The 26,020-nt window shown below is 35.9% G+C and overlaps 1 protein-coding gene across 1 annotated transcript in view; it reads right to left on the bottom strand.

Moving 5' to 3' along the window:
- LOC125652733 (transmembrane protein 151B-like) overlaps positions 1-11,814 on the bottom strand; it is a 38,929-nt gene extending 27,115 nt beyond the window's left edge. The window contains exons 1-2 of the mRNA XM_056166953.1: positions 11,644-11,814; positions 11,401-11,542 (exon numbers count right to left, since the gene is read on the bottom strand). Of these exons, the coding sequence (XP_056022928.1) occupies positions 11,401-11,427 (27 nt within the window). The 5' untranslated portion in view covers positions 11,428-11,542; positions 11,644-11,814. The remainder of the gene's footprint in view (positions 1-11,400; positions 11,543-11,643) is intronic.
- Between the last annotated feature and the right edge of the window lie 14,206 nt (positions 11,815-26,020).

Genomic DNA, 26,020 nt, shown 5'->3' with positions numbered 1-26,020 from the left:
AATCATATATCAACGTTAGAAAATTACAATTTTCCTTAACCAGCATAATCAAATAAGATTTTCACGAATATTTGTTATAACGATATAATAGTATTCATGAAAGGTGAAGATAACGAACAGCGATCAATCTCATAAGTTTTTTAAGGAATATAAAATAAAGAGTTGGGCAAACACACGGTACGGACCCCTGGATGTGCAAGAGGTGGGACCAGGTGACTAGGGGGATTTCGCATCCCCTGTCGACCAGTCACACCCGCCGTGAGTCCTATATCTTGATCAGGTAAACGGAGTAATTCGTATTCAGAATCAGTGTGCCAAGAACGGCCTAACAATCGGTATGAAACACGTCAGACAGCATTTGACCCAATGATAGGTTGTATTGGCAAACTAGATCGTTATAATGACCATAGAATTTGCGAAATGCTGATTTTAAACGAGACTGTTAAAACCCCTGTAACATCAACTTGCTTCTCAGTAGCCTACCTCGATTTAAAAACTGATCATAGGAAGAACAAGCTCTTGCGTATCGAGTCAGCTGAGAGATGTAAACACCATATGGAAACACAGGCACTCGACGTTTTAAATATCTATAATAAAAAATTATCTTCCTGTAAACATAATATTCACAAGGTATATCACGTCGCCATCTTGGTTTTCTTTTTTACCAGCTGCATCGTTTAAAAAATTCGGCGAAAAGTTCAATATAATATGACGATGCGAAAAGTAAGACCTTGACAGAGTTGCTTCTAAACGGTAGGGGTATAATTAACATATTATATCGAACTTTTCTCATTTTTTTTTTATAGATATGTACAATGTCGAGTGTCTGTGTATGGAGGTGATAATGGAATATTGCTACATAAATATGGGAAATTGACGATTTCATAAAAATGATTGTGAAAAATATAGCAAATCTATCGCATAGTGGATTTGATAAAGAAATCAATGAAAACAGATATTGCACCTGGATTCAATATTTTGAAATATATCAATTATTTATATATAAGTTTTACTTTTGAAATATTTTATGTTTAACAAGAGTTTTTACCATTCAAGTATCTGAAAAGGACTCCAACAAAAGTTATACATAAATATTTGATTTTGCAAAAACGTATGACCTCACTTGAGAGTGGAATTACTTTCATTCGGCAGGTTTCGGTACCCTACATCATGGAATCGACCGAGGTGATCCGAGTGGAATTACCTCAAAACTCAAATTACGTAGTGGAGTCTAATCGCCTATTTATGACGTCACAATTAAATTGGGTGGCTTTATCATGATGTTACTATACGCACGTTTCAAGATGCGTGCGAGTTATTTCCCTTTAAAGACTCTCGTACACCTGAACCATGAACCTAACGTGTACCTGTAATACCTTTCGCGGAAGTGAAGCTGGCAAAGAACATCTGCATTTTTGGGCTCCCACAACTTTTTTTTATTTATTTAGGATCAATTCTATTGATTGCAATTATCCACTGAAAATGTTTATTTTTGTCTTTTGGGAACTAATGTCCATCATAGTTATTGCATAGCAGCACATAATAACGCTGTGGCATGTCTCTTGCTTCGCGTTTGTTTACCGTGGATTCAATCGTCTGAAACGTACCGGTAACCACCTTTACCTCATCATCAATTGAAACACCAAACCGGACAGGTGTTTTCCATTTGGAGGGACAAGTGTCCATCACTGCATAAATGAAATTGAATAATGAAAAAATAAAGATAACGAATACAAAATTAAGAGAGGGGAAAAACACGTATCCCTAGACACACCAGAAGTGGGATCAGCGGCCTAGGAAGAGTAAGTCATGGGCCCTATATCTCGATTGAGTAAACGGCAATGTCATTTGAAGTCATGTTAACAAGAGAAGTTGGTGTATCGTTACGACCAACACCAAGTAGGAGGGACTAAATCTACAAACACCACATAGTATATATATATAAGGATGGTTTCTTCATTCAATGATTCTTTGTTTTAATTGCTGTCATCCAACTTCCGGTGAATTGTATGAAAGGTGAAGATAACGAACAGTAGTGTGCCAAGAACGGCCCAACAATCGGTATGAAACACGTCATCGTTATTCCCCATCAGGTCTTTATCAGAATATAGTCATCTTTTATATGAAGTCGCTGTGAAACAATTTCTAAAACAATAGAGACGAGGCCAATCCATGGCATAACTTCATTACCACAAAAATCATTGAGTAAGAATTTTAGGTCATTTGAATTCATACGAAAGCATTCCTATTAAGTCTATCATCGAATGCCATACTTATGGAAACATTCAGGTTAATGCTGGAGAACCTTTGTCATAATCATCATGCACTTCACGACCAATCTATTCGTTCCATTAGTTGAAAGCAATCAGTTACACGCATTAACCGTGAATGAATATTCGAATAATGAAATACCGCCTTACTTCTTGTGACAGTTCGAACAATGTTTTTACCAGCAATATAAACTTTCTGGAAAATCGAACTGTTTATTTCTATAAAGTTATAAAATCAACGACACTTTCAATTTCTAAGGATATGATAACATGAAAAAACAAATTGTTCACATATTGAATGTAGTATAATAATTAATTATAAAATATTTTCTTTTTTCCTTTCCGGTAATGGTCTTGGGAAGAGCCCACAACCTCAGCATGATGCCTGTTAAGATGGAGTGACTTCAGGTGTTTCTCTACCTGATACTAATCTCAATCTAATGGTGATCAATGATTCTGCGAACAAAATTGACAATGTACAGCTTATATTGCTAATGAAAATAGAAAAACGTCAGAGAGCAAATCTGGACAATGACGTAAAACAGAGCACTTGAAAAGTACATGTAAATATTAAGTACTGTTTATCTACGCACAATAACTAGTCTATTTAAATAGAGAACAAATTAAAATTTTACTAGTAGCTGTGTCTACATGTACCTTAGCATTATGCAAGTGATTTATTACAAACGCGTCAACAATAAATAATTTGATATTTGTATTGAATTCAAAAAATGCGGTCAGTGTTGCCTTCCATGTATGCAAAAACTAGTGCGCAATGGACTAACTACAGGTACAAAACAAAGTTAGAGATGTAATATTTGAGATTATTATACTTTCATGTAAAATACTCGAATCTGATTGGTCGAGAAGCATTTGAAAAAACATATTGTTACCCTCTGAGAACAGAAAGCACGCGCCACAGGGTGATAATATCTAGCAACGGGTAACAGTACTTGACAACGGGTGATATTATAAAAAATTATCACATGCGTCAAATTTATGCGCGTACGGTTCGCCGTAGATTGGTAGACGACGTCATTTGAACGTTTGTAATAAACGGGAATACCCGCATCGATATACGAAATATCGCATGACAGTGATTGATCAAATGTCAACAGACGTAAGTTTGTCTGCTTTCCTGTTTACATAACATTCAGTATAATAAAACAAATATTGCATGTAGTTGAGGGTAACATTGAAATTTTCACCCCTCGAGAAACCATTGTCAACCTCGGCTACGCCTTGGTTGACAATGGTTTTCTCGGGGTGAAAATTTTCAATGTTACCCTCAACTATATGCAATATTTATATAATACAGGAATATAATTTCATAGACTTCCAAGTTTCACCATTCTATCTATTTTGTTTTGTAATGTTTACTTTTGTCACATTGAAATTATAATCTGACTGTTTTAAATACACACTACTCCTGAGAAGAACAGGGTTAGAATAGGTCCTCAGTACCCCTTGGTTGTCGTAGGTAACTAAATGGGGGCATGAGACCGCAAAAAACCGAGGTCCCGCGTCACAGCAGGTGTAACACGATAAAGATCCCTCCCTGCTCAAAGGACATAAGCGCCGAAAATATGCCTAAATTTTGCAGTCCTTGTCCGACAATGGTGACGTCTCCATATGAGGGAAAGATTCCCGAGACGTTAAACAATATACACTTAATCAATCGTAATACTATCCAAAAGCAATTCTTTCTTTACCCAAATTATCATTATTCACCTTTATATATTCTCTATTTCTGTATAAAAGGTCGCAAACGTGTCAGCACACCTCTCCTCCAATACGTACGAGCCATCTGTGTGTGTTTCGTCAGAATGTAAAATACATTCTACAATCAATTTCAAAACTGCATTGTTGTAATGTGATTGTGAGGCGTTAGGACTCCTTGAAAAATTTATGATTTACGCAGTTATGCTGTTAAAACGGACGATCGCTCCTTTCGTAAGTTGAAATCTAGATACGGGTTGTAATTTGGATACCATGGACTCTATTCTCGTTGTACATGAAAACCTATACTGTTATTTTTCTCGTTATTTTGTAGAAGATAAAGTGATCATAACATTCAGATATTCTCATCAAAAATCGTTTATCGATAAAGAAAAAGCGGCAAAGAGAAAGAAAAACCTGATCACGTTTGTGCAATATTGAGACTTCTTACAGTTGAATAATCCCTGGTATTAGGTACAGAAACATCTCTAATGGAAGGGATATACAGTTTGATCACATCATTACGTTTACATGCTGATGAGGGAATGGCTTATTTCTCTTCTTCTAAGGAAAATGAAATCATTTCTGTAAGGAAACAGAAATACCAAACTGTATCGGCAGTATTTTAATTACTGAATTCTATTTAATATCAGAACGGAAGAAGTCTTTTTGTGACGAAATGCACACATTATTTATCTCAGTTTATATAATTTGACTAGAACTCGAATTCAAAATATCTTTGAGATATCAACGTATAGGTACATGTACCTACCCTTAAGGTACTGTTAAACAATTCTGCGTTAGAATCATATCAGCAACCGAAACTCTAACGGTCAGGATATGTGTAATTCTTGTTGACGTTGAATGTGTGAAATACTGAGTCCTGCGAGTCATAAAATTAATTATATTCAAAGTTTGGAAATTCAGAATATGTGGACCTCTTACCACTATCTTATTTTACTCTAAACAATTATAAAATATTTATTTGGTTCATCAATACGTGAGTTAATCCCCTGGATGGGATGTAAGAAGCTATCGATATATGGTGAATTTCGCGTTGTTTTATATTCAATATTTCTTCACGTATGGCAGTTATATTCAGATTCATTACTAAAAGAGCCTATGAATAATAAACAAAATTGAGAGCAGAGCAAACACGGGCCCCTGAAAACACCCAAGCTTTAGAGTAAGCATCCCCTGTTGACTGGTCACACTTGACGTGCACCCTGTATCTTGATCGGGTAAATGTAGTCAAAATTAGAATGTAAAGAGTGGCCTAACAATTGATATGAAACGCGTCAGAAAGCAGTCAACCTAATGTAATTACAGGTTGTATTTGTAAATAAGATCCCTGTAACGGCCATAAAAAATGCAAAATGCTACTTTAAACGAGACTGCTGAAAGCCTTGCAAGACCAACTTATATGTCAGTAGCCCGTTCCTTTTTAAAAATTGACCATACACAGAACACTCCCTCGCTTATCGAATCAGTTGGGAGACATAAACTCCATACACAGGTAATAATGGAACATTATTACAGTGTACATAAATATGGGAAGCTGACAATGGCGTTTTTACTGTACTGTTATCATCTATGCTTAATAAAACATCCAAATACGAAACAGATGTGGAATACTCTATGGTGTCCTTTATTCTAAGGTTACTGGTATGTTGTGAACGAAAATGAGAACTTTTACTGCATAAAACGTTGTCGATCAATGCAAATGTTCACAGCAACAGTTTCACTCCCATGTACAAGTGTCTGAATAAATTCTGTCTTATAAGAATTCAAAACAGATCACCTAATAATGGAACACAATTTGTGCATGCAGGGATTCCAAACTACAATTGGAAGACCTGATCTCAAAAGACTACATAAATATTGTCAATGGGAAATCCCAGCATCTTTTTGGTATCAACGTCAGACTACTTGTGCGCAGAATCAGAATAATGTTTAACAATGTCATTTTTTTTTATGAGTGATCACAAGATACGAATGAGAAGGTGAAGATAACGAACTATAAAAAACACATAAGTAAAAGTAGGACAAAAGCGGATCTCTGGACATACCAGAGGTGGGATCAGGTGTCTAGGAGTAAGCCTTCCCTGTCGATCTTTCACACATAATGTCAAACTTATACGGTACCAATTTTAATGCACCAGATGCGCATTTCGACAAATAATGTCTCTTCAGTGATGCTCAACCGAAATGTTTGAAATCCGAAATAACTATGAAGTTTTAGAGCTAATGTGAGACTTTAATTTCGATCCGTTAAACGGAGTAATGCGTAGTCAAAATCTGCGAAATCCATTTTTGTTACAGAAGCAGCTGTCTAGGATGTCAGAAAGCCCAAACCTAGTCTTTAATCTCTCGTCAGTAATGTACATATTGGTGAAAAGTCTTGACACATCATACGTTTTGATGCTATCAAGTTTGCGCTTTAAAATGCATTGACGTTCATTAAACGTTTTGATACACCACATTTGATTTACACCATTTCTGGTATATGTTGTGACACAATACGTCTGTAGTTTCTTCACAAAAGTTAACATTTTCGTAAGGGGTAAGATAGAGGCTTGGTAGAACATTTACGGGATCTTGCAATATATTTTCTTTCTATGGGTGTTTGTGAAGTTCTGAAATCCAGTATGGGTACGGAACTTCAAATTCATTCGTCTCATTGAATGAAAACATGAAACGTAATTTTGATTAATTGATTATGGTTTTACGCCGTTTTGGCAATATTTCACCCATTTTACGGCGGCGTAATTTTGAAAAACGTTGCTCTTTTAAAGGAAGCTTTTAAGTATAAATTGGATTTTAACCCAAACTCGTCTATAATACAGTTTTAATAACAATCCTTACAAAGATGATTTGGGGAAGCTCTGTAAGCAATACACATTCGTCATGTAACTTATGTAACGTAACCTATCCAATTCTTTCACTCTTGATGGTACGCATTTTTCTAAAATGCACAAATACCGGTAGATTCGGCGAGCCATCGAATATAAGTGAATTTTCATCAGCATATTGTAAAGGTTCGTGTTCTTCATGTTTTCCTTTCTCTATTATGTCCCCAGTACCCCTTGCTTGTCGTAAGAGGCGACTAGATGGGGCGGTCCTTCGGATGAGACCGCAAAAACCGATGTCCAGTGTCGCAGCAGGTATGGCACGATAAAGATCCCTCCCTGCTTAATGGCCATAAGCGCCGAGCATAGACCTAAATTTTGCAGCCCTTCACCGGCAGTGGTGACATCTCCATATGAGTGAAATATTCTCGAGAGGGACGTTAAACAATCTCCAATCAATCAATCTATTAATATTATTAAACCTTCATGTATGCGAACCTCGTATATAATGGACTAAGCTAAATGTCCCCAAAACTTCCTCATAGATAAGTTTTGCTGTGCTTTAAAGTCCGTTTTACGTCATTGCTATATTTTATGGCATTCAACAAATTCCTTGTCTTTCTCCATCACAGTATCTACAATAGGCTGCTTCTTCGTAAAATGTTCTCTTTCTTGGTATTTATACCTAATAATCATAGTGCACAACCAACACATTGCTGATGTCCTTGCAACACAACAAGAAACTTAAAGCTTTCACACTACACATTTATCATTCTTCTTTATTTCACGTTTTAGAACTATGATTTTATTTTAGATAAATTATGTATGTGAAAGATGTCGTCATTGGGACATTTCTTTGTTGCATTTTTAAAAAACCCAAATTTTGTTTGTTTTCAGTTTATTATTCAATTCTGTATCATTTTCAGATTGTGTCATTGCCTTTGATAAACGCAGGAAACTAAAAATCCGTGTATCACATGTTTAACTTTTTCGATTTCCGCTTCGTTAGATTCGGCGTCGCCAGTAGGCATCTAGACTCCCTCACCCTCAAACAATGGTGGTGGTGTAAAGTTCTTTATCTGACATCGATCTTTTGACTTGAACCCTAATATATCCCATTATTTATACCCCAGAAAATTTTCAGTGCAGAATGAACAACTTATTTCATACACTCTGCGTCAACAGAAAGTACAATAACCCCTGATTGATAGGCAATATAATCCAAACATGGAGTCGTTGATATATACCATTCATAGTGAATCTTTATTGATAAAAAGGTGAACTCAAATTCGTCGAATTCAATACATGTCAACCTGTATAATAGGATACTTTATTCCAATGATGATATTGTAATTAAGAAATGTAGAAAATTGATACTTAAAAAAAGCCATGGTATCTGTAAAATCATCCCTCAGAAATACAAAATGATGGATCTTCGTAAATCAGTCATGGTAGTTTATTATTAAGGCACTCTTTAGAAAGCGAGACGCCCGGGCTTGATTCTCGATCCCGGTATGACGTCAAACCCGAGGCGTTTAACGTAAGTAGTGACTGTCTCTTCGCCAGGCGTCCGGTATTAAAACTTTAAAGTCCCAGGTCTTTCGGATTTGACCTTGAAAACGGAAGTCATGTGTCATGATAGGCGTTAGCACGATAAAGAACGCCCACCGCTACGGTCGTACGGTCGTAAAGGCAAAGGATTGGTCAAAATTTCTGGCACTTTACCTAAAACTCATTAAGTTTCTACATGAGTGAAAAAATCTCAATGTAACTGTACAAACAAAACATGTAAACATTATGTACACGTGAGAATTATGTACACGTGAGAGTTATGTACACGTGAGAGTTATGTACACGTGAGAGTTATGTACACGTGAGAGTTATGTACACGTGAGAGTTATGTACATGTGAGAGTTATGTACACGTGAGAGTTATGTACACGTGAGAGTTATGTACATGTGAGAGTTATGTACACGTGAGAGTTATGTACATGTGAGAGTTATGTACATGTGAGAGTTATGTACACGTGAGAGTTATGTACATGTGAGCGTTTTGAACATGTGAGAGTTATGAACATGAAAAGGTGAAGATAACAAACAGTGATCAGCATTTCGAACATTCTGTAGTAGTTATAATGATTTAATTTGCAAATAAAAAGGAGGAGATAACGAACAATGATAAATCTCATAACTCTAATAAGGAATACAAAATAGAGAGTTGGGCAAACACGGACCCTTGGATATACGAGAGGTAGGATCAGGTGTCTAGGAGGAGTAAGCATCTCCTGTCGACCGGTCACAGCCGCCGTGAGCCCTATATCTTGACCATGTACATCATTTAAGCGTTATGTACATGCGAGCATTATGTATATGTGAGCGTTATTTACACGTAAGTGCTACATGTATGTACACTTGAGCGTTATGTACACACGAATGTAATGCACATATGGGGATTATGTAAATGTGAGCGTTATGTACATGTGAATGTTATTCACAGGTGGGCGTTATGTACATGTGAATGTTTTGTACATGTGAGCGTTATGTGAATGTTCTGTACATGTTAGCGTTATGTGAATGTTCTGTACACGTGAGCGTTATGTGAATGTTTTGTACATGTGAGCGTTATGTGAATGTTCTGTACATGTGAGCGTTATGTGAATGTTCTTTACATGTGAGCGTTATGTGAATGTTCTGTACATGTTAGCGTTATGTGAATGTTCTGTACACGTGAGCATTATGTGAATGTTCTGTACATGTGAGTGTTATGTGAATGTTTTGTACATGTGAGCGTTATGTGAATGTTCTTTACATGTGAGCGTTATGTGAATGTTCTGTACATATTAGCGTTATGTGAATGTTCTGTACACGTGAGCGTTATGTGAATGTTCTGTACATATGAGCGTTATGTGAATGTTCTGTACATGTGAGCGTTATGTGAATGTTCTTTACATGTGAGTGTTATGTGAATGTTCTTTACATGTGAGTGTTATGTGAATGTTCTTTACATGTGAGCGTTATGTGAATGTTCTTTACATGTGAGTGTTATGTGAATGTTCTTTACATGTGAGTGTTATGTGAATGTTCTGTACATGTGAGTGTTATGTGAATGTTTTGTACATGTGAGCGTTATGTGAATGTTCTGTACATGTGAGTGTAATGTGAATGTTCTGTACATGTGAGTGTTATGTGAATGTTTTGTACATGTGAGTTCTGTACATGTGAGGGTTATGTGAATGTTTTGTACATGTGAGCGTTATGTGAATGTTTTGTACATGTGAGCGTTATGTGAATGTTCTGTACATGTTAGCGTTATGTGAATGTTCTGTACACGTGAGCGTTATGTGAATGTTCTGTACATGTGAGTGTTATGTGAATGTTTTGTACATATGAGCGTTATGTGAATGTTCTGTACACGTGAGCGTTATGCGAATGTTCTGTACATGTGAGTGTTATGTGAATGTTCTGTGCATGTGAGTGTAATGTGAATGTTCTGTACATGTGAGTGTTATGTGAATGTTCTGTGCATGTGAGCGTTATTTGTGAATGTTCTGTACATGTGAGCGTTATGTGAATGTTCTGTACATGTGAGTGTAATGTGAATGTTCTGTACATGTGAGTGTTATGTGAATGTTTTGTACATGTGAGTGTTCTGTACATGTGAGGGTTATGTGAGTGTTCTGTAAATGTGAGCGTTATTTGTGCATGTTCTGTACATGTGAGGGTTATGTGAGTGTTATGTAAATGTGAGCGTTATTTGTGCATGTTCTGTACATGTGAGGGTTATGTGAATGTTTTGTACATGTGAGTGTTATGTGAATGTTTTGTACATGTGAGCGTTATGTACAAATAAGCGTAATGCTACAAACCTTATTTGTTTTCGTTCTTCTGGACATACAAATACTCTGTCTCTGCTTTTTTTAAATAGCTTTTATCATAATAACGTGTTCGATTAAAATACTGTTATCTAAATGCAATACTACATTGTATACTACAGGTATCAAGATAATCTTTCACACACAGCTGGAGAAACATACACGCATAATTATATCAGGGGTGACCATTTTACGTACTGGGCATTTTGGAACAGGAAAATGAGAAATAACATTCCCATAGAATGTAATAAGATGAAAACTCAGAATTGTATTCCATTCTATGCATAAATTCATTCCTTAATGATATCGTTTCATGCTTCTTTCAAAATTTGAAGAACTGATTATTTCGAAATGGTTTAGAAAGTTCATTTCTAACATAAAGAATAGTTTTTCCCAAATCGAATGAAAATATCATTGATCATAAATCTGTTGAAAATGATTGATGGGATATTGGCTAAATATCCAGGTTACCATCAATATTTTTCTAACGATAATAATTAGTTCCGATTTTCTGTCTCGTTGGTTTAACAAATGCAAGTACGGCAATCGTCTAATCAATGCCAGTCTCGTCAAGTACTAAATTTTTAAGTATAACGTGGGACAAATTAGATTGGAATAAAGTTATCGAGAAAACCTAACAAGTATAAACACTGAGAAGATGGATGGATCGATATGAAAATATTTTACTCACTAAACTAGCTTGTGTTCTGAGAGACATCAAAATTACATGTAGAAACAGTCGTTACTCCTCATTGGTTCGGGTCTGTAAACTACCTTGCCCTCATTCAATTGATTTTTAAGTCTAACTTTGGTTGACATCACTTCGAATTTATCTGTACAAAGAATATAATACCCATTAAAATCCTGAAAAAAGATAAAGCTGAAAATGAACCAAGTCATAATTAGCAAAGAAGTATAACAATTGTCTGCTTACTTGATTTTTGTCGCACGCTGTGACAATCAAGACTAATGACAATGATAAATCACATTTCCACAATGATGTCTTCTACTATACCATTCACGTACAAATAGAATAGAATTCCCTGGACACTCTCCTGTGTCCCCACTATCCCTTGCTTTCAAACTCTCTGTTACGAAGACTTAATTGAAATCAGGATGACATACGGAAGGCAGTATTGATTTATCGTCAAATAGCCAAATTTGATTTTTATGGGCATCATGAAGAATTTGATACAAACAATAAATGCAATTAGGGACCTGAAATCTCAAATCCCGAAGATAACACCTTTAACGTTTCCTCTGTTTAATCAAAATATGCTTGATATTGAATTTTCTATTACTAATGAGGACACATCAGAAAACTTTAACATTGTGTAATATGATTCCCTTACGAGCGCAAGACAGAGTTCCTAGAGATTAAATATTTATTCCAGCAGGGCATGCTTAACAATAGGGAAACTGATAGTCAGCAGGAAAAACAAAGCCGTGTCAATTACTTTGCATGCACATTATGGTATATCTGAGAAGGGTTAGAAAGAGGAGAAGTTCCCGTATCTGTCTATATTGATTGTTTGTGATCTTATATTGCTGCCAATCCCATCACCACTGACTTCTGAATAATCATTCCGCAGGGGGAGCAGAGATTATTGTTATTTAATATGTAGATGAATATCTAGTTGTGGTGGATTTTTCAGACACAGGCTCCAAATGGTTATAAATTGCATTAATTACGTTAACCAGAAGGGGCTGGTCACAGAAACGGTAAAATTGCCTGTTAGCTTTATATGTCCACATTTCAGAAATATTCTTGGATGCTTATGAAGTGTTGCAACACGCGCGCGCGTTACGACAACTGTGTTAAGGACGATGTGCGTAGATTTTAATCAAATTACCTTTTTGTCATCAACAAAAACACAAAATAAATCTGCAGTCCATTTCTTTCTATCACTTCTGTCAACGCATTGGAGATAAGAGTTAGTTAAGATTTATCAGTCAATGGCATAGTTACATCAAAGCACTGTAAGCACGTGTTTACAATTACTTTTTGTTTAAATCCAACCCCCCCCCCCCTAGCAAATCCCGATAGCGCTTTGCGTTAGTACTGGAACTTTTCCAGAGGCGTTCCGAACGTTCTCCTATACACTGTACGAAATGCTTTTCATCACAATCGTCGGGATGAAATAAAATTCGTTTTCAATCCGGGTCAGAATGAAAAGAGGCAACACTGCCTCTTCAGAACACAATTTCGGAAAAGGGCAAACTAACCCCCCCCCCCCCCACCCAACCCAACCCCCCCCCCCCCCCCCAGAAAGAAAACGAAAAAAATAGAAAGAAAAGAAAACAAGACAACACAATAAAAATCAAAGCTGGCTGTGATCGTACATCTTATAGAGCGCTTGTTCTGTACAATTTCAATATAACTGTTGAGGTACTGAAACTATTACCTAAATGAATTTTTTTTGCCACCATGATTGAAAAATATGCTCATCTTCTGGGGCGGTAGCCACCCAGATCCCCTGCTTCCGATTATTTAATCCTTAGCTACGCCACTAATCAGTGTTGAAATTCTGAGAAATACTTTATCAGAGTGAGGTTCTTTAATTGATAACAGCACAGTATAACAATGACGTCACAAGGATCCTACCTGTGACGGTAATGGGTATATAACGCTAATAAGCCTGCAGTCCTATCTAAATTTATTTACATATATACATACACGGATACACTCGTACGGATCAATTGACGATAAGAAGGATTGCATATTGTTTTACGTCCTTATCGAGAATACTTCACTCATATGGAGTCCATGTCCGAAAGTTGGGATTAAGTTTGACAGTATAGGTGAAAGCATGGAAAGGTGAAGATAACGAGCAGTGATCAATCTCATAACTCCTATAAGGAATACACAATTAAGAGTTGGACAAACACGGGCTCCTGGACATACCAGAAGTGATATAGGGTGCCTAGGAGGAGTAAGCATCCCTGTCGACCGGTCACACCCGCTATGGGCCCTATCTTTTGATACGATAAACGGAGTAATCTGTAGTCAAAAATCAGTGTAATAAACGGCCTATCTTTTGGTATGAAATACGTCAGTCAGCATTTGAGCTAATGACAAGTTGTAATGGCAAACTAGATCGTTATAACGAAAGGTGAAGATAACGAACAGTGATCAATCTCATAACTCCTATAAGCAATACAAAATAGAGATTTGTCAACAAGGGATGCTTACTCCTCCTAGGCACCTGATCCCACCTCTGGTGTGTCCAGGGGCCCGTGTTTGTCCAACTATCTATTTTGTATTGATTAAAGGAGTTATGAGATTGATCACTGTTCGTTATCTTCACCTTACATTTGGGCAAACACGGATATACAAGAGGTGGAATCAGTGTAAACCGGTCAAACGGTCGTGAGCCCAATATGGAGTAATCCGTAGTCATAATTAATGAGCCAAAAAAAAAACCCGGCCTAACAATCGGTATGAAACACATCAGACAGCATTTGACCCAATTATATGCTGTATTGGCGAACTAGTTCATTATAACGTCCATAGAATTTGCGAAATGCTGACTTTAAACGAGACTGTTGAAACCTTTGTAACATCAACTTGTTTGTCAGGAGCCTGTCTCGATTTAGAAACTAATCATACGCAGAAAAAGCTCTTGCTTATCGAATCAATGGAGATTGATTGATTGAATATTGTTTTACGTCCCTCTCGAGAATATTTCACTCATATGGAGACGTCACCACTACCGGTGAAGGGCTACAAAATTTAGGCCTATGCTCGGCGCTTATGGCAATTGAGCAGGGAGGGATCTTTATCGTGTCACACCTGCTGCGACACGGGACATCGGCTTTTGCGGTCTCATCCAAAGGACCCCCCCCCCATTTAGTCGCCTTTTACGACTAGCAAGGTGGACCTATTCTAACCCGGATCCTCACGGGATCAATGGAGATATATCATATGCAGGTGGTAAAGGAATGTTGCTACTTAAGTATGGGACGCTGACGATTTATAGGCTGAAATCATACCGTTTGTCATAAAGTTGAGTTTTTAGTTTTCTGTTAATATCTATTTCCAATAAAATATCTAAGTGCAAAGCAGATTTGGAGGACCCTGTGGTGTCTTTTTCTTTCGAGTTCACAGGGGTACATGTATATTGAATCGACATATGAATGAGAATGATTTTTGATTATTGTTTGTCAATAGGCAGTATCGAATTAAAAATGCATCATACGCATCACAAGCTTTCGTGTGTGATTTTGAATTGCGAATTTTATGTACTCTAATAAATGTGTAAATAGGGCTACAGGTTTATCAACAATTTTTTTCACATATGCCTGATAATTTAATTTCTCAGACTGCCATCATTAAAAAGAAACAAAGCATTCGAACCAATTAACTCAGAACCAAAAACATTCACTCTCCTCTCTAATTAACTCACACAACACTCCTGGGAAAAGGACTAGGTGGCCAGCGCCTTGCACCTACTACTTCCAACACACACATTCATTCTCTCTATTCCACAATAATTAATCTACAGAGAAATATGGATTTATGACAATACAACTAATCAGTGTGTAGCAATCCGTGGGGATCCAGGTTAGAATAGGTTACCAATATCCCTTACTCTTCGTAAGAGGCGACTAAATAGGGCGGTCCTTCGGATGACACTGTAAAAACCGAGACCCTATGTCATAGTAAGTGTGCCACGATAAAGATTCCTCCCTGCTCAAAGGCCGTGAGCCTAAATTTTGCAGCCCTTCACGGGTAATGGTGACGTCTACATATGAGTGAAAAAATCTCGGGAGGGACTTTAAACAATATACAATCAATCAATCAACCAGTACACTTGTACACCTATACAGAATGCTTTAGACAGAGATTCTGTTTGTTAATTTCTTCTTTTGGATGCTAAATGAAAAGGCGAAGATAACGAATAGTGATCAATCTCGTAACTCTCACAAGGAATACAAAATAAATAGTTGGACAAAATCAGACCCCTGGACACACCAGAGGTGAAATCAGGTGCTTAGGAGCTGTTCGCATTCCCTTTCGACCGGTCACACCTGCTGTAAACCCTATATGCAAGGTGAAGATAACGAACAGTGATCAATCTCATAACTCCTATAAGCAATACAAAATAGATAGTTAGGCAAACACGGACCCCTGGTCACACCAGAGGTGGGATCAGGTGCCTAGGAGGAGTAAGCATATATAGTGCACGTGATAAGATAAACGGAGTAATCTGAAGTCAAAATTAACAAAAGAATTGGTATCAAACACACAAGACAGCATTTAACCCAATGAGAAGTTCTATTGGCAAACTAGATCGTTACAACGACCATGATAGAATTTGCGAATAACATAAGTGCCCTTAAATTTATTATTATTTAACACTTTTAAAGCATAAAAATTGATAAGTATGAATACACTAGGTTTGCTTGACTAAGTGTTGTATTGATAATCATTGCGATGACTCAACAATGAAATATTCTGTAACTGTAACATTGGAAATATATGTATTCCGAAGAGTGGTTATATGTGACAGGGAATGTGTATAACTCTTGGGATTAAGATTTCGTTACTAACTGTTCGGTCGCCATGAATATTCCTTCGCACTGAGGATACTAGTTTGCGTTAAAAATAAGACAAATAAATTGGCACATCGTGTAGTATTGTATATGTAACATGGATTTGATGGTCTTCATGTTTAATCATGAATATGCATGGAAAACATATATTTTTTAATCGAGTTCTAGATATTTTAATAGCCAAGCAGGGTTTCAAATGGTTATTAAGTTTGCTTGCAATTATAGGAAACTTTCCCCGACGAAAGACAAGATAACGCTATCTGAGTGGTTTTGTAGCTACGCGCATCGATTCAGGTGAAATAAAGATAAATTTGAGAATGATGCCTATTGGGACCACATCACTGCTGTGTTAACATTAAACTGCGTGATGCGACCTCTCTCCGAGAAACAAGTCTTCACCAATGCACGTTGTCGCAAAATATATGATCTTCTGTAGAAAGCGATAAACATGCAACGTTTTCCAAATCAATTTGTATTAGAGAGTCACAGATTAATTTGAACTTGAATAAAATGTATGCCGTTTTTCTCGGTTACCGTTTTTGATTAATTATACAGATAAAGTATTTCCATTCCCCTTTGAAGAATATTGAATACAGCTAATGAACTCGGAGATATCTTTTCCTGATGGTAGCGTGAAATGAGACCAAAATAACTCTTATAGTTGAGTATTATTCATCATCTGAACCGGTCGTGGAAATCTAGTAAATAGGGCGCTCGCCTCGCGACCGGGAGGTCCCTTGTTTGATTCTTGATCCTTGCGTCATTAAAAGCGAAAATTATGGACGTTTTGGATACGAGGTTAAAAATGGGCATCCCATATGACAGTGCGTGTTGGTACAGTGAAGAATCCTCACTGCTGTTGCTTTTTGCGTCATTTATCGATCAGAGTTTGTGACACTGATAGGGCCCCTAAAAGGGTGAAAGGATCAATTAAGGGTAACACAAGAAAAAAAACTTTAGTATGTGGACATAGACGTAAACTTTTATTAGACCTCTTACAACAATGCACTAGCATGATGTATGTATTGTTTACGCATTTTGAGCTCTATGTGATATTTGTCTGTTGGTGTATATCCGGTCTTAATTACTTTCGGATTGACTCCCTACTTGATATACGTTTATTTTACAAGATGCTTATTTCTGGCAACAATACAACATGTCACTGATGCATGATACATGTATGTGAATTATAAAAATGGATATCCGGAGAAGTACATGCAGATTTTGTACTACATGTGTTCCATTAAAACAAGTAGTACAATGTAATTCTGTCCATCGTCAGACGGGCGGTATTAAATGTGAAAGTCGCGGGTCATTAACATTCTCTCACCAGAGGGCGCGTTACGCAAGCTTCACTTACACCTCTGTCAACGCTTGGAATCACGTGAGAATGTAAGCACAAGATATAAATAGTCATTCTCGTTTCCTTTCCCTTTAAATGTTCTGGCTCTTTTCATAGCCCACTGGCACTTTGTTGCGTACATTTTTACCATTTAGCTATTTTTCTCTTATTTTACAAGTTTTATCGTATTTTTTACAGCCTTTCTTACTTTTGATTCCATGTTTACATTAAATCTCCGCCACGTGAATGTCCTACATTCATACGCATATAACAAAGTAGTTCCAAATTTAGGATAAGAACACAGCTATTTCAAACAATTTACATTAAGCATCAATTTAACGGCACCAAAAGCATTTCGTGATGTGACTAAATATTTAGTTAAATACATAAATGTGAATGTTGGATATTAAAAACTTTTACAATATTTCTGTAAAAAGCGGTATAGTGCGAGTAGCGCACGGAACTCTGGGTAGCGAATGGATCTTTAATTCGGATACAACCTTCAAAATTGAGGTGTCTTGTTGCAGTAGGTGTCATATATTAAAGAATGAGAACGGTTGCTGGAAACAATAAGCATGAAGCAGGTATTTACAATTTCTGGATTTCATTTATTATGAGTGATTAATAAAATGTTCTGGACAGGCAAACACAATAGGGGAGTTTCGAGTTCTTCCGTTGAAGATGACTAACAGTGACCAATTTCATAACTCCTACATGTATATAGACACTGGTACAGTGTACGTTAACACATTGTCTGGATTGTATTTTACTATTCCAACATATTATATATTGTACTCTTAAAATTGCTCATCTTTGTCAAAATATGTCACTACAATGATATTCTAGCACAAGAACATGTTTGAAAAACTTCACACACAACTTAATAATTTTGGGGTTTATGCTATTTTTTTTTTATTTTCCCTACTACTCCTCTTACAGATTGACATGAATAACACAACTAAACAATTTTTCATTGCTTAAAGTGCAAGACCTTGTACATGTACTTAAACCTCAAGGAATTACTTATCCTTTATCTTTAAAATTGTCTATGATCTCGACGTACATAACTTCGTAAGCATCAATAAATGACAGTAAAATGCAGGAATGTTTTATTAGTGTGAAATATCGCTGTTGACATTAGATTGTATTTCTAGTGATATTTTGGTGGTTTTTCAATTTACGTATTCAATACGGGACTTTCGAGATACGGATCCACTCTGACTTTTATCGCGCGTTGAACGTAATTTGTAGGGCATGCCACTTCTGGATTACATTAACAACTATATTGTAAGTAAACAAACATGGAATTCTTCAATTGGTATCAAATTCCTGCATTTAAATGCAATCTTTGAAAGAAAGGAATCACTACAACCATTATTATAGCAAAATGCATTTGATTAAAATATACGAGTTGGAGAGGGAAATACATTTAGGGAATATCTTGAGGATATCGGTAAAACTTCACGCCTTGCATCGCTTGATAGGCGTTTAAATGTACCTTTTCCCTTCCCTCTAATTTACACTCAGGTACTAAGTACCAATAGTGATTTGGATCGTCACCGTGGGACTATGCATAGCTCTTTACAGACCGCCAGTTAGCAAAACACCATTTGTATCGATGTCAACTTTGCCCTACAATTGGTTATTATCACGTGACCATGCTGTATAAACGTCAAAGATAATCGGTCGTTCCGGCACATCCCGAAAGTTCCGCATTGATCGACAGTAGAAAAGTCAATTTTACAGAAATTATGCATTTAAACGCATAAGATGTAAACAGTTTACGAACTATTTGCTGCTAGCGCTGAACCTTACATCTGTTTGTAAAGAAGTGCTAAGGTCCACACCACTTTGCGCCAAGTGACTGCATAGAGGAGTTGATCAAATCAAGCTTTAGTGAACTTGTGTGTTCAAGTCATATCAAATATGTATACAAAATGAATAGAGCTTTTAAAACAATATTCTCTATTGTTATTTTCCTTGAAACTTAAAATAGTAATTGTTTACAGGTCATATCACACATAAATAAAACAGAAAACCTTCTTTCAAACACTCTCATTTATCAATGTAAAAGTTATACGGTACCAATTTTGATGCACCATATGCGCATTTCGACAAATAATGTCTCTTCAGTGATGCTCAACCGAAATGTTTGAAATCCGAAATAACAATCTAATGCATTATTTCTATAGCAAAGTAAAGTGTTCTAATTTTGAAATGTCATTTTATCAAAAAAAGATTTTATCTTTAAATTTTTTGACTCAAGTATCACCCTAAGAAAATTGCTATAAAGATCAATAGCAATTTTGCATTGGTTAAATGTTGCCTAGCTATAATTAGAAAAGTTATCATTATTAAAATTACTTCAAACAAAAGAAGAAGAAAAAACAATTTATCTCACATGAAATGCAGATCCGCATTTATATACATGGATATCACAAACAGACATGCCAAACACTATATACCCCAGTCGTATTCAGAAAGAGGCAAAAAATTGTAACTGAACTAACCACCAAATAGGAGATAGTGTGGCCAAAGGGAAGGTCAACGTAAAATAAATAATACCATAGTTGAATAGTTACCACTAGCATGTATTAGTGTAAGTTTTCATAACAATATTTTCAATGGTTGCTTTGAAACTAAGCTAAATACCACACAGGAAAAAGTTAGGTCAATGTCAAAAGAAATATCAAGGTCAAAGAATATTAATGCAGTCTAATAGATGTCATCAATATGTATCAGCATGTAATCTTGAACAGTTTCTTTGAAACGCAAAGTGTTACGGAAGGACATACGGAAGACTGATAAGGCAAACATTATATGCCCCGGCCATATTTATAGCGGCCGGCCATATTTATAGCCCGGCATAACAATCTTAGGGGAAGGCCTGCCTTAAAGGATTTCAAAGCCAAAATGCTGTTTAGGCCAACTTTGAAGGTTAATTTTAGTAATGTAGAAAATGAGTATAGATTCGAAATGAAAATATGAAAAATTTATATATATGTACGACAGAAAATAACTAGTGAAACTTGATATAACAGTGACTTTTTCTGGAAATTGGAAATTGTACTCCCCTGTAGGTATTTTGTTACCCTGAATGGTCTCCCCTGTAGGTATTTTCTTATGAATTATTTTGAATGAATAATCCCAGCTTATTCTCTTTGTTTAAATTCTTTTAAGGTTGTGGTGACTATAACTGAAAGAAAGAAGGAACGCGAATTTCAGTCGAAAATGCATTAAAATGCACCATTTTGAATAAGTCTTTTAAAAAAAATGTCCCACCGGGGGGGGGGGGGAGTACAGTGTAGTTATGGCAAACAAATTTATTTGCCATAAAGTTGCTGCAAACCTTTATTTTTGGTAAGGGTAGTTTTCCCTTAATTACATGCTTAAAAAATTGGTATGTAAAAGAAAATAGTGAGAAGATTATTAAAAACGTCAATATAGCGGGAACCCATAAATACATCCGCTGTTAGGCGTCTATAAATAGCTCCAAACGCATGAGGGGAATCCCAACATAATGTATATAGATTTGAAAAAGCGTAAAACAACGAATTACTATAAAGCGGACATTTTTCTTAAACTTCAGTAACATAATCACATCTTTACACAGATAAGGCCAACGATCTGGAGTGTGACTGTCACTTGATTTATCTTCTGAACATGCATTAGAAATGTCCGAGTAACTGTTGTTTGTAAACACCGATAATTCAGGTTAAAACAGGTGAAATAATGTTGTATAGCCTCATGAATACGCACGTGCCACTTAACAATGTGGACAGACTTTGTCGAAATTGCAACTCTGCAATTTTAATCAGAACATACAATATCATACTCTGTCAAGCACATCATTAATGAATACTTATTTAGATATATTCAGTTTTGCCCTGCATTCTTCACAAAGATACACTCCTTACAATAGAAGGAAAATATATTGAGGCATGGATGCAACACAGTATCTCCACAGAAATTTTAGATCAATATTCTATTCTGAGCCAACTAGGCTACCAAAGTACTCCTTGGATTTAATGAGAGAATGCTTAAGCTCTACTTTGTATCTTAATCCTTTCTTTCCTTAAAGAAAATTAGAAATCAATCCATACCTATGATTTAAAGACAAAGCAGTTCCTCCGGTGTCCAACAGTTACGATGTTCGTTTATTCCCCAAGACTTCTCAGATTCCTTGATCAGTACAGTGTAGTATACCATCAGGGAGAAAACTAATTGCAATCGTGAAAACCATTATGTTTCACCACATCTTTTTTTTTAAATATACATTTAATCGAATTTTGAAGCTACAAGTATATTTTATCACATGAATGCAGTATCTCAACTTAAACTTTCTATTTTAACAATTTTGTCGTTCATCTGTTCAATTGTTTATGTCAAGGAAAGAAAATATCAGTTATATGACCATATATGTTGTACGTTGAATGCAAATGTATCTTTCAAATAAACTGTCTACATTCCTTTGATATGTTACTCAATAAATGTTCAGATTGGTTTGGAGGAAGAGACATAACTTGAATTAGACAACTCATACTTCTGATCATTCTTAATGTTCGTAGGCACGATTGCTGCCTTGGTCAGGAACAGAAGGAAAGAAATCAATTTGTAAATTCTTTATACGCATATTTCGCTATATGAAGTAAAAAATAAAACAATGCAATGAATAAAAATAGTATACTACATGTAACGACTTGGTTCATGCAAGCTTAGAACACGCACAGATATACAACAGCCGATATCTAACTTAATACCTTTGAAATTTAGATCTGGTTTAAAGTGGTTATGAGTGCTTGGTACTAAGACATATTAATAGGAATTTATGCCTAGTGTTGGTGTCAGGTTATGGTGTGTAGGAGTTTGTTTTTGACGGTTTAACGTTTCATCTGTCAGTCAGAGAAACAGAATAACTGTCCACAATTTGTTTCTTTGAGCGCTGTTGATAAACAGTTACATGGAGATATTGGTACGATTAATATTAATGTAAAGATGTCAATCTAAAAGCTAAATTATATGTAATTTACATACTAAGGACATCGAAGACAGTCTACCATAGCAAAGGTCACAAGAACACTGGACAATTTCCTTCATCATAGAGGTCAACATTATAAAGTTACTGATTTGTTGCTTCTTTTTCCTCGTCCTTCTCGTGTCTTCCTCTTCACCTGTAAACGTACTCTATAATATTTGCGACAAAACAATTCAATGTACCTATATAACCCATATGTAACAAAGAGGCGATCTTGCCAGTCATATTTCTTTTCTCATGTTGCGGTGTTTTTAAACACTTGAATCCATAAATCATACCAATGACAAGATATATTGCAAGTGATAAATTATAGAATAACTATTGTGTTTGTTTACGAAAAGTTTTTTTTTTATTTTTATTTTTTTTTTACATATATGGGGACGCCATAATATGCATGTCTTTGTGAAACGTCTTAGGTTTAACACGGCCATCGGGATCGAGATTCGTTTAGCTAGTAAACTAGCCACTTTAGGCTACCATGACCCGATAGAATCTTACGTATGCATGACACTCTTACAGTGATATTACGTACCAGAGGCTGCCTCACATATCATCAATTGTAGTAACACCGAAGATAGTTATTGCTAATATTAGATACACAACTGTTGTCGGGACGTACCTGACCATCATTTTTGACAGGTGGGTGATCGATATTATCACAATAAATATGGAGAGTGGAATGCTCAAGCTTGCATACTGAAAATACTGCAGATTTTACATACTGAAAACAATGGAGGAGGTTGTTCTATGGTTTACCATCATATTGTTGAATTTGAGAGTTTGTATTATCGGTTTTCTTTAATTTTTGGAATTGGAAAAATGCATCCTTTGTTTTAAAATTTTGTGTGGTTTATATAAGATTTATTCAATTTCCGAGTTGGGGTATCTGACATTTCTATCAGTCGTATTTCGGACGACTGAATAATGTTTTGCAAATGTTCAAGATCTGGCAAGTAGCATTATTTTTAAAGTGGAAAGATGGACAGTTGCTGGAGAAATTGCGAGGGGGATTTAAGTTTTTTATTCTTTTGCCCAGAATTCAAAATCCGCAGTCGAGTACCATTAAGTAATGCTATAAAATATGGAGGGGAAAGTCATCCAATATATCTTAGTTTGCATGTGAAAATAACTAATGTTGATAATTAAAAAGTAAACCTATGACCCAAGATCATGATACCTACCGTTTTGGTTATATACTTTAATTTACACTTATTTCAGATTATCAGCAACTTGTACACAAAGAGAGGTACACACACACACACACAGAGAGAGAGAGAGAGAGAGAGAGAGAGAGAGAGAGAGAGAGATGGATCTCTTTAGAATAAATTGATGGTATATTTGTAATATTGATGAAAAAATAACAAACACTTCAATTTGCTTTATGACCCAGATAATAGCACAGGAATTGTGTCACCACATCCTTAACCTGAAAATACTTCTTTGACACGCTTGGTATTTTCATAACTAATAAAATTATAAGAATGAAATAAGTATTTCTCTTCAATACTTCATTCTATTCCCAAGTTTCTTAACATTTCAGAATATTTTGCTTTCTAAATATTATGGAATGTGTTTTGGAGTACTTGTAATTATGAGATAAAGTTGATTTTTGCCTCATGTAAAGCAGGGACACAAAAAGATAGTAGACACGTTTATATTTTCCAGCTGTTATCCATGATCTACGTAGGACAGCAGATCAGCTTTAAATATTGTCACTTCGCTGACAACTCTAAGAAGTACTTCCCATTAACTGGGCATAAACAAATCGACAGATATTACAGTTCCTTGCGGTGGTCAACCACAACAGACATCAGACATGTTTTTAAGCCATATTGATAGACATTACTGTGGAGAATCCCAAAAACAACACTAACCCAATATACGAAGGCCACAAAAGACCTTGTGTGCAAAACGAATATAAATAACAACAAGACAACCCATTGTGATATAAAGAGAACTACAGAGAGAGAGAGAGAGAGATTGGTCAGATTAAACCCTAAGTAAACTCAGCAGAAATCAATAAAAGAATTCAAAGATTGTTTTATTTATTTACAATTACTGAAAGACAAATATATCGATGTAAGAATTACTAACTTACCATAGGCATAACCAAAGTTCGCAAAATCAGTGTACGATGCTGGTTTAACGCCGAGCTAAATTCCCACACGAGAATATAAGCTTTCACAAATCGGCTGTTAAGTCCAACCAATTAATCAATCCCCAGATGTTATTCTAAAATGCTTAATGAGTCCAAACGACTGCTCACGAATGCTTAATGCCCCAAAATATACACCCTTATTAATACTAAAACAAAGTTTCCAAAACTCAAGTAAACAGTATTACATCTTTATATTGAAGTGACAAACATCGTTCTAAAAATAGAACATCTAGAACCTTATCTGGATCACAGGTGTCATTAAAGTACAAAGGTATTACACAACACCTCCCTCTTTGAAAAATTTGAATGCCAATGAAAACCTGATTCTCCACAAATCGAACTCCGAATGCATATACTAGTATATAATTATGTACATCAAATAAAAGCAATAAAATAACAATAGAATGTATTGATGACACTCTTGACAAGGTATCTGCAGTAACATTGTCTTTGCCTTGGATATGTTTGATGTCAATATCATACGCTTGTAACTATAAACTCCATCTTGTGAGTCTTTGTTTCATGTTTGACATTCTATGCACAAAAATGAGGGGTTGTGATCCGTAAAAACAATGATGGAATGCCCAGTTACATTCACATAAGCATGAAAATGTTCTAAAGCTAATAACAAAGCAAATCACTCTTTTTCAATGGTAGAATAGTTTTGGTGACAATTGAAACAAAGCAGCACCGATTCCAACATCACAAGTGTAAGATAGCTTGCCCTACTTTATGACCTGAATATTCTACCGCAGCATGCCAAATGTCACTCTTTGCAAGGTTCACTGTGAAGTTTGCTTTAGCCAGAGTGTCGAAGAATACACGCATGATTCGGAGATGTTCGTTCCATGTACCGCTGTAGATCATAACATTATCAATGTAGGCTTCACATCTTTTGAAGGTCATGAAGAATCGTGTAAATCATCCTCTGAAAGGTAGGTGGAGAATTTTGCCACAAGACATCACTTTGTACTGGCAGTGCCCATCAGAAGTCATAAATGCAGAAATTTCTTTGGTTCTTTCAGTTAATAGTATTTGCCAGTAACCTTTCAAAAGGTCAAACGTACTGACAAAAATTTGCACTCCCAATTTGACAATAAAGTCATCAATTCTAGGAATGGGATACAAATAAGTTTTATATAAGATTTTTCTCTTCTGAACTCGGTACACAATATGTAGGTACCGTGAGGTTTCGATGCTAGAATATAAGATGAGCTCCA

Source organism: Ostrea edulis, chromosome 5, assembly GCF_947568905.1.
Source record: "Ostrea edulis chromosome 5, xbOstEdul1.1, whole genome shotgun sequence".
Lineage (NCBI taxonomy): Eukaryota > Metazoa > Mollusca > Bivalvia > Ostreida > Ostreidae > Ostrea > Ostrea edulis.
This window is presented reverse-complemented; position numbering and strand designations above follow the sequence as displayed.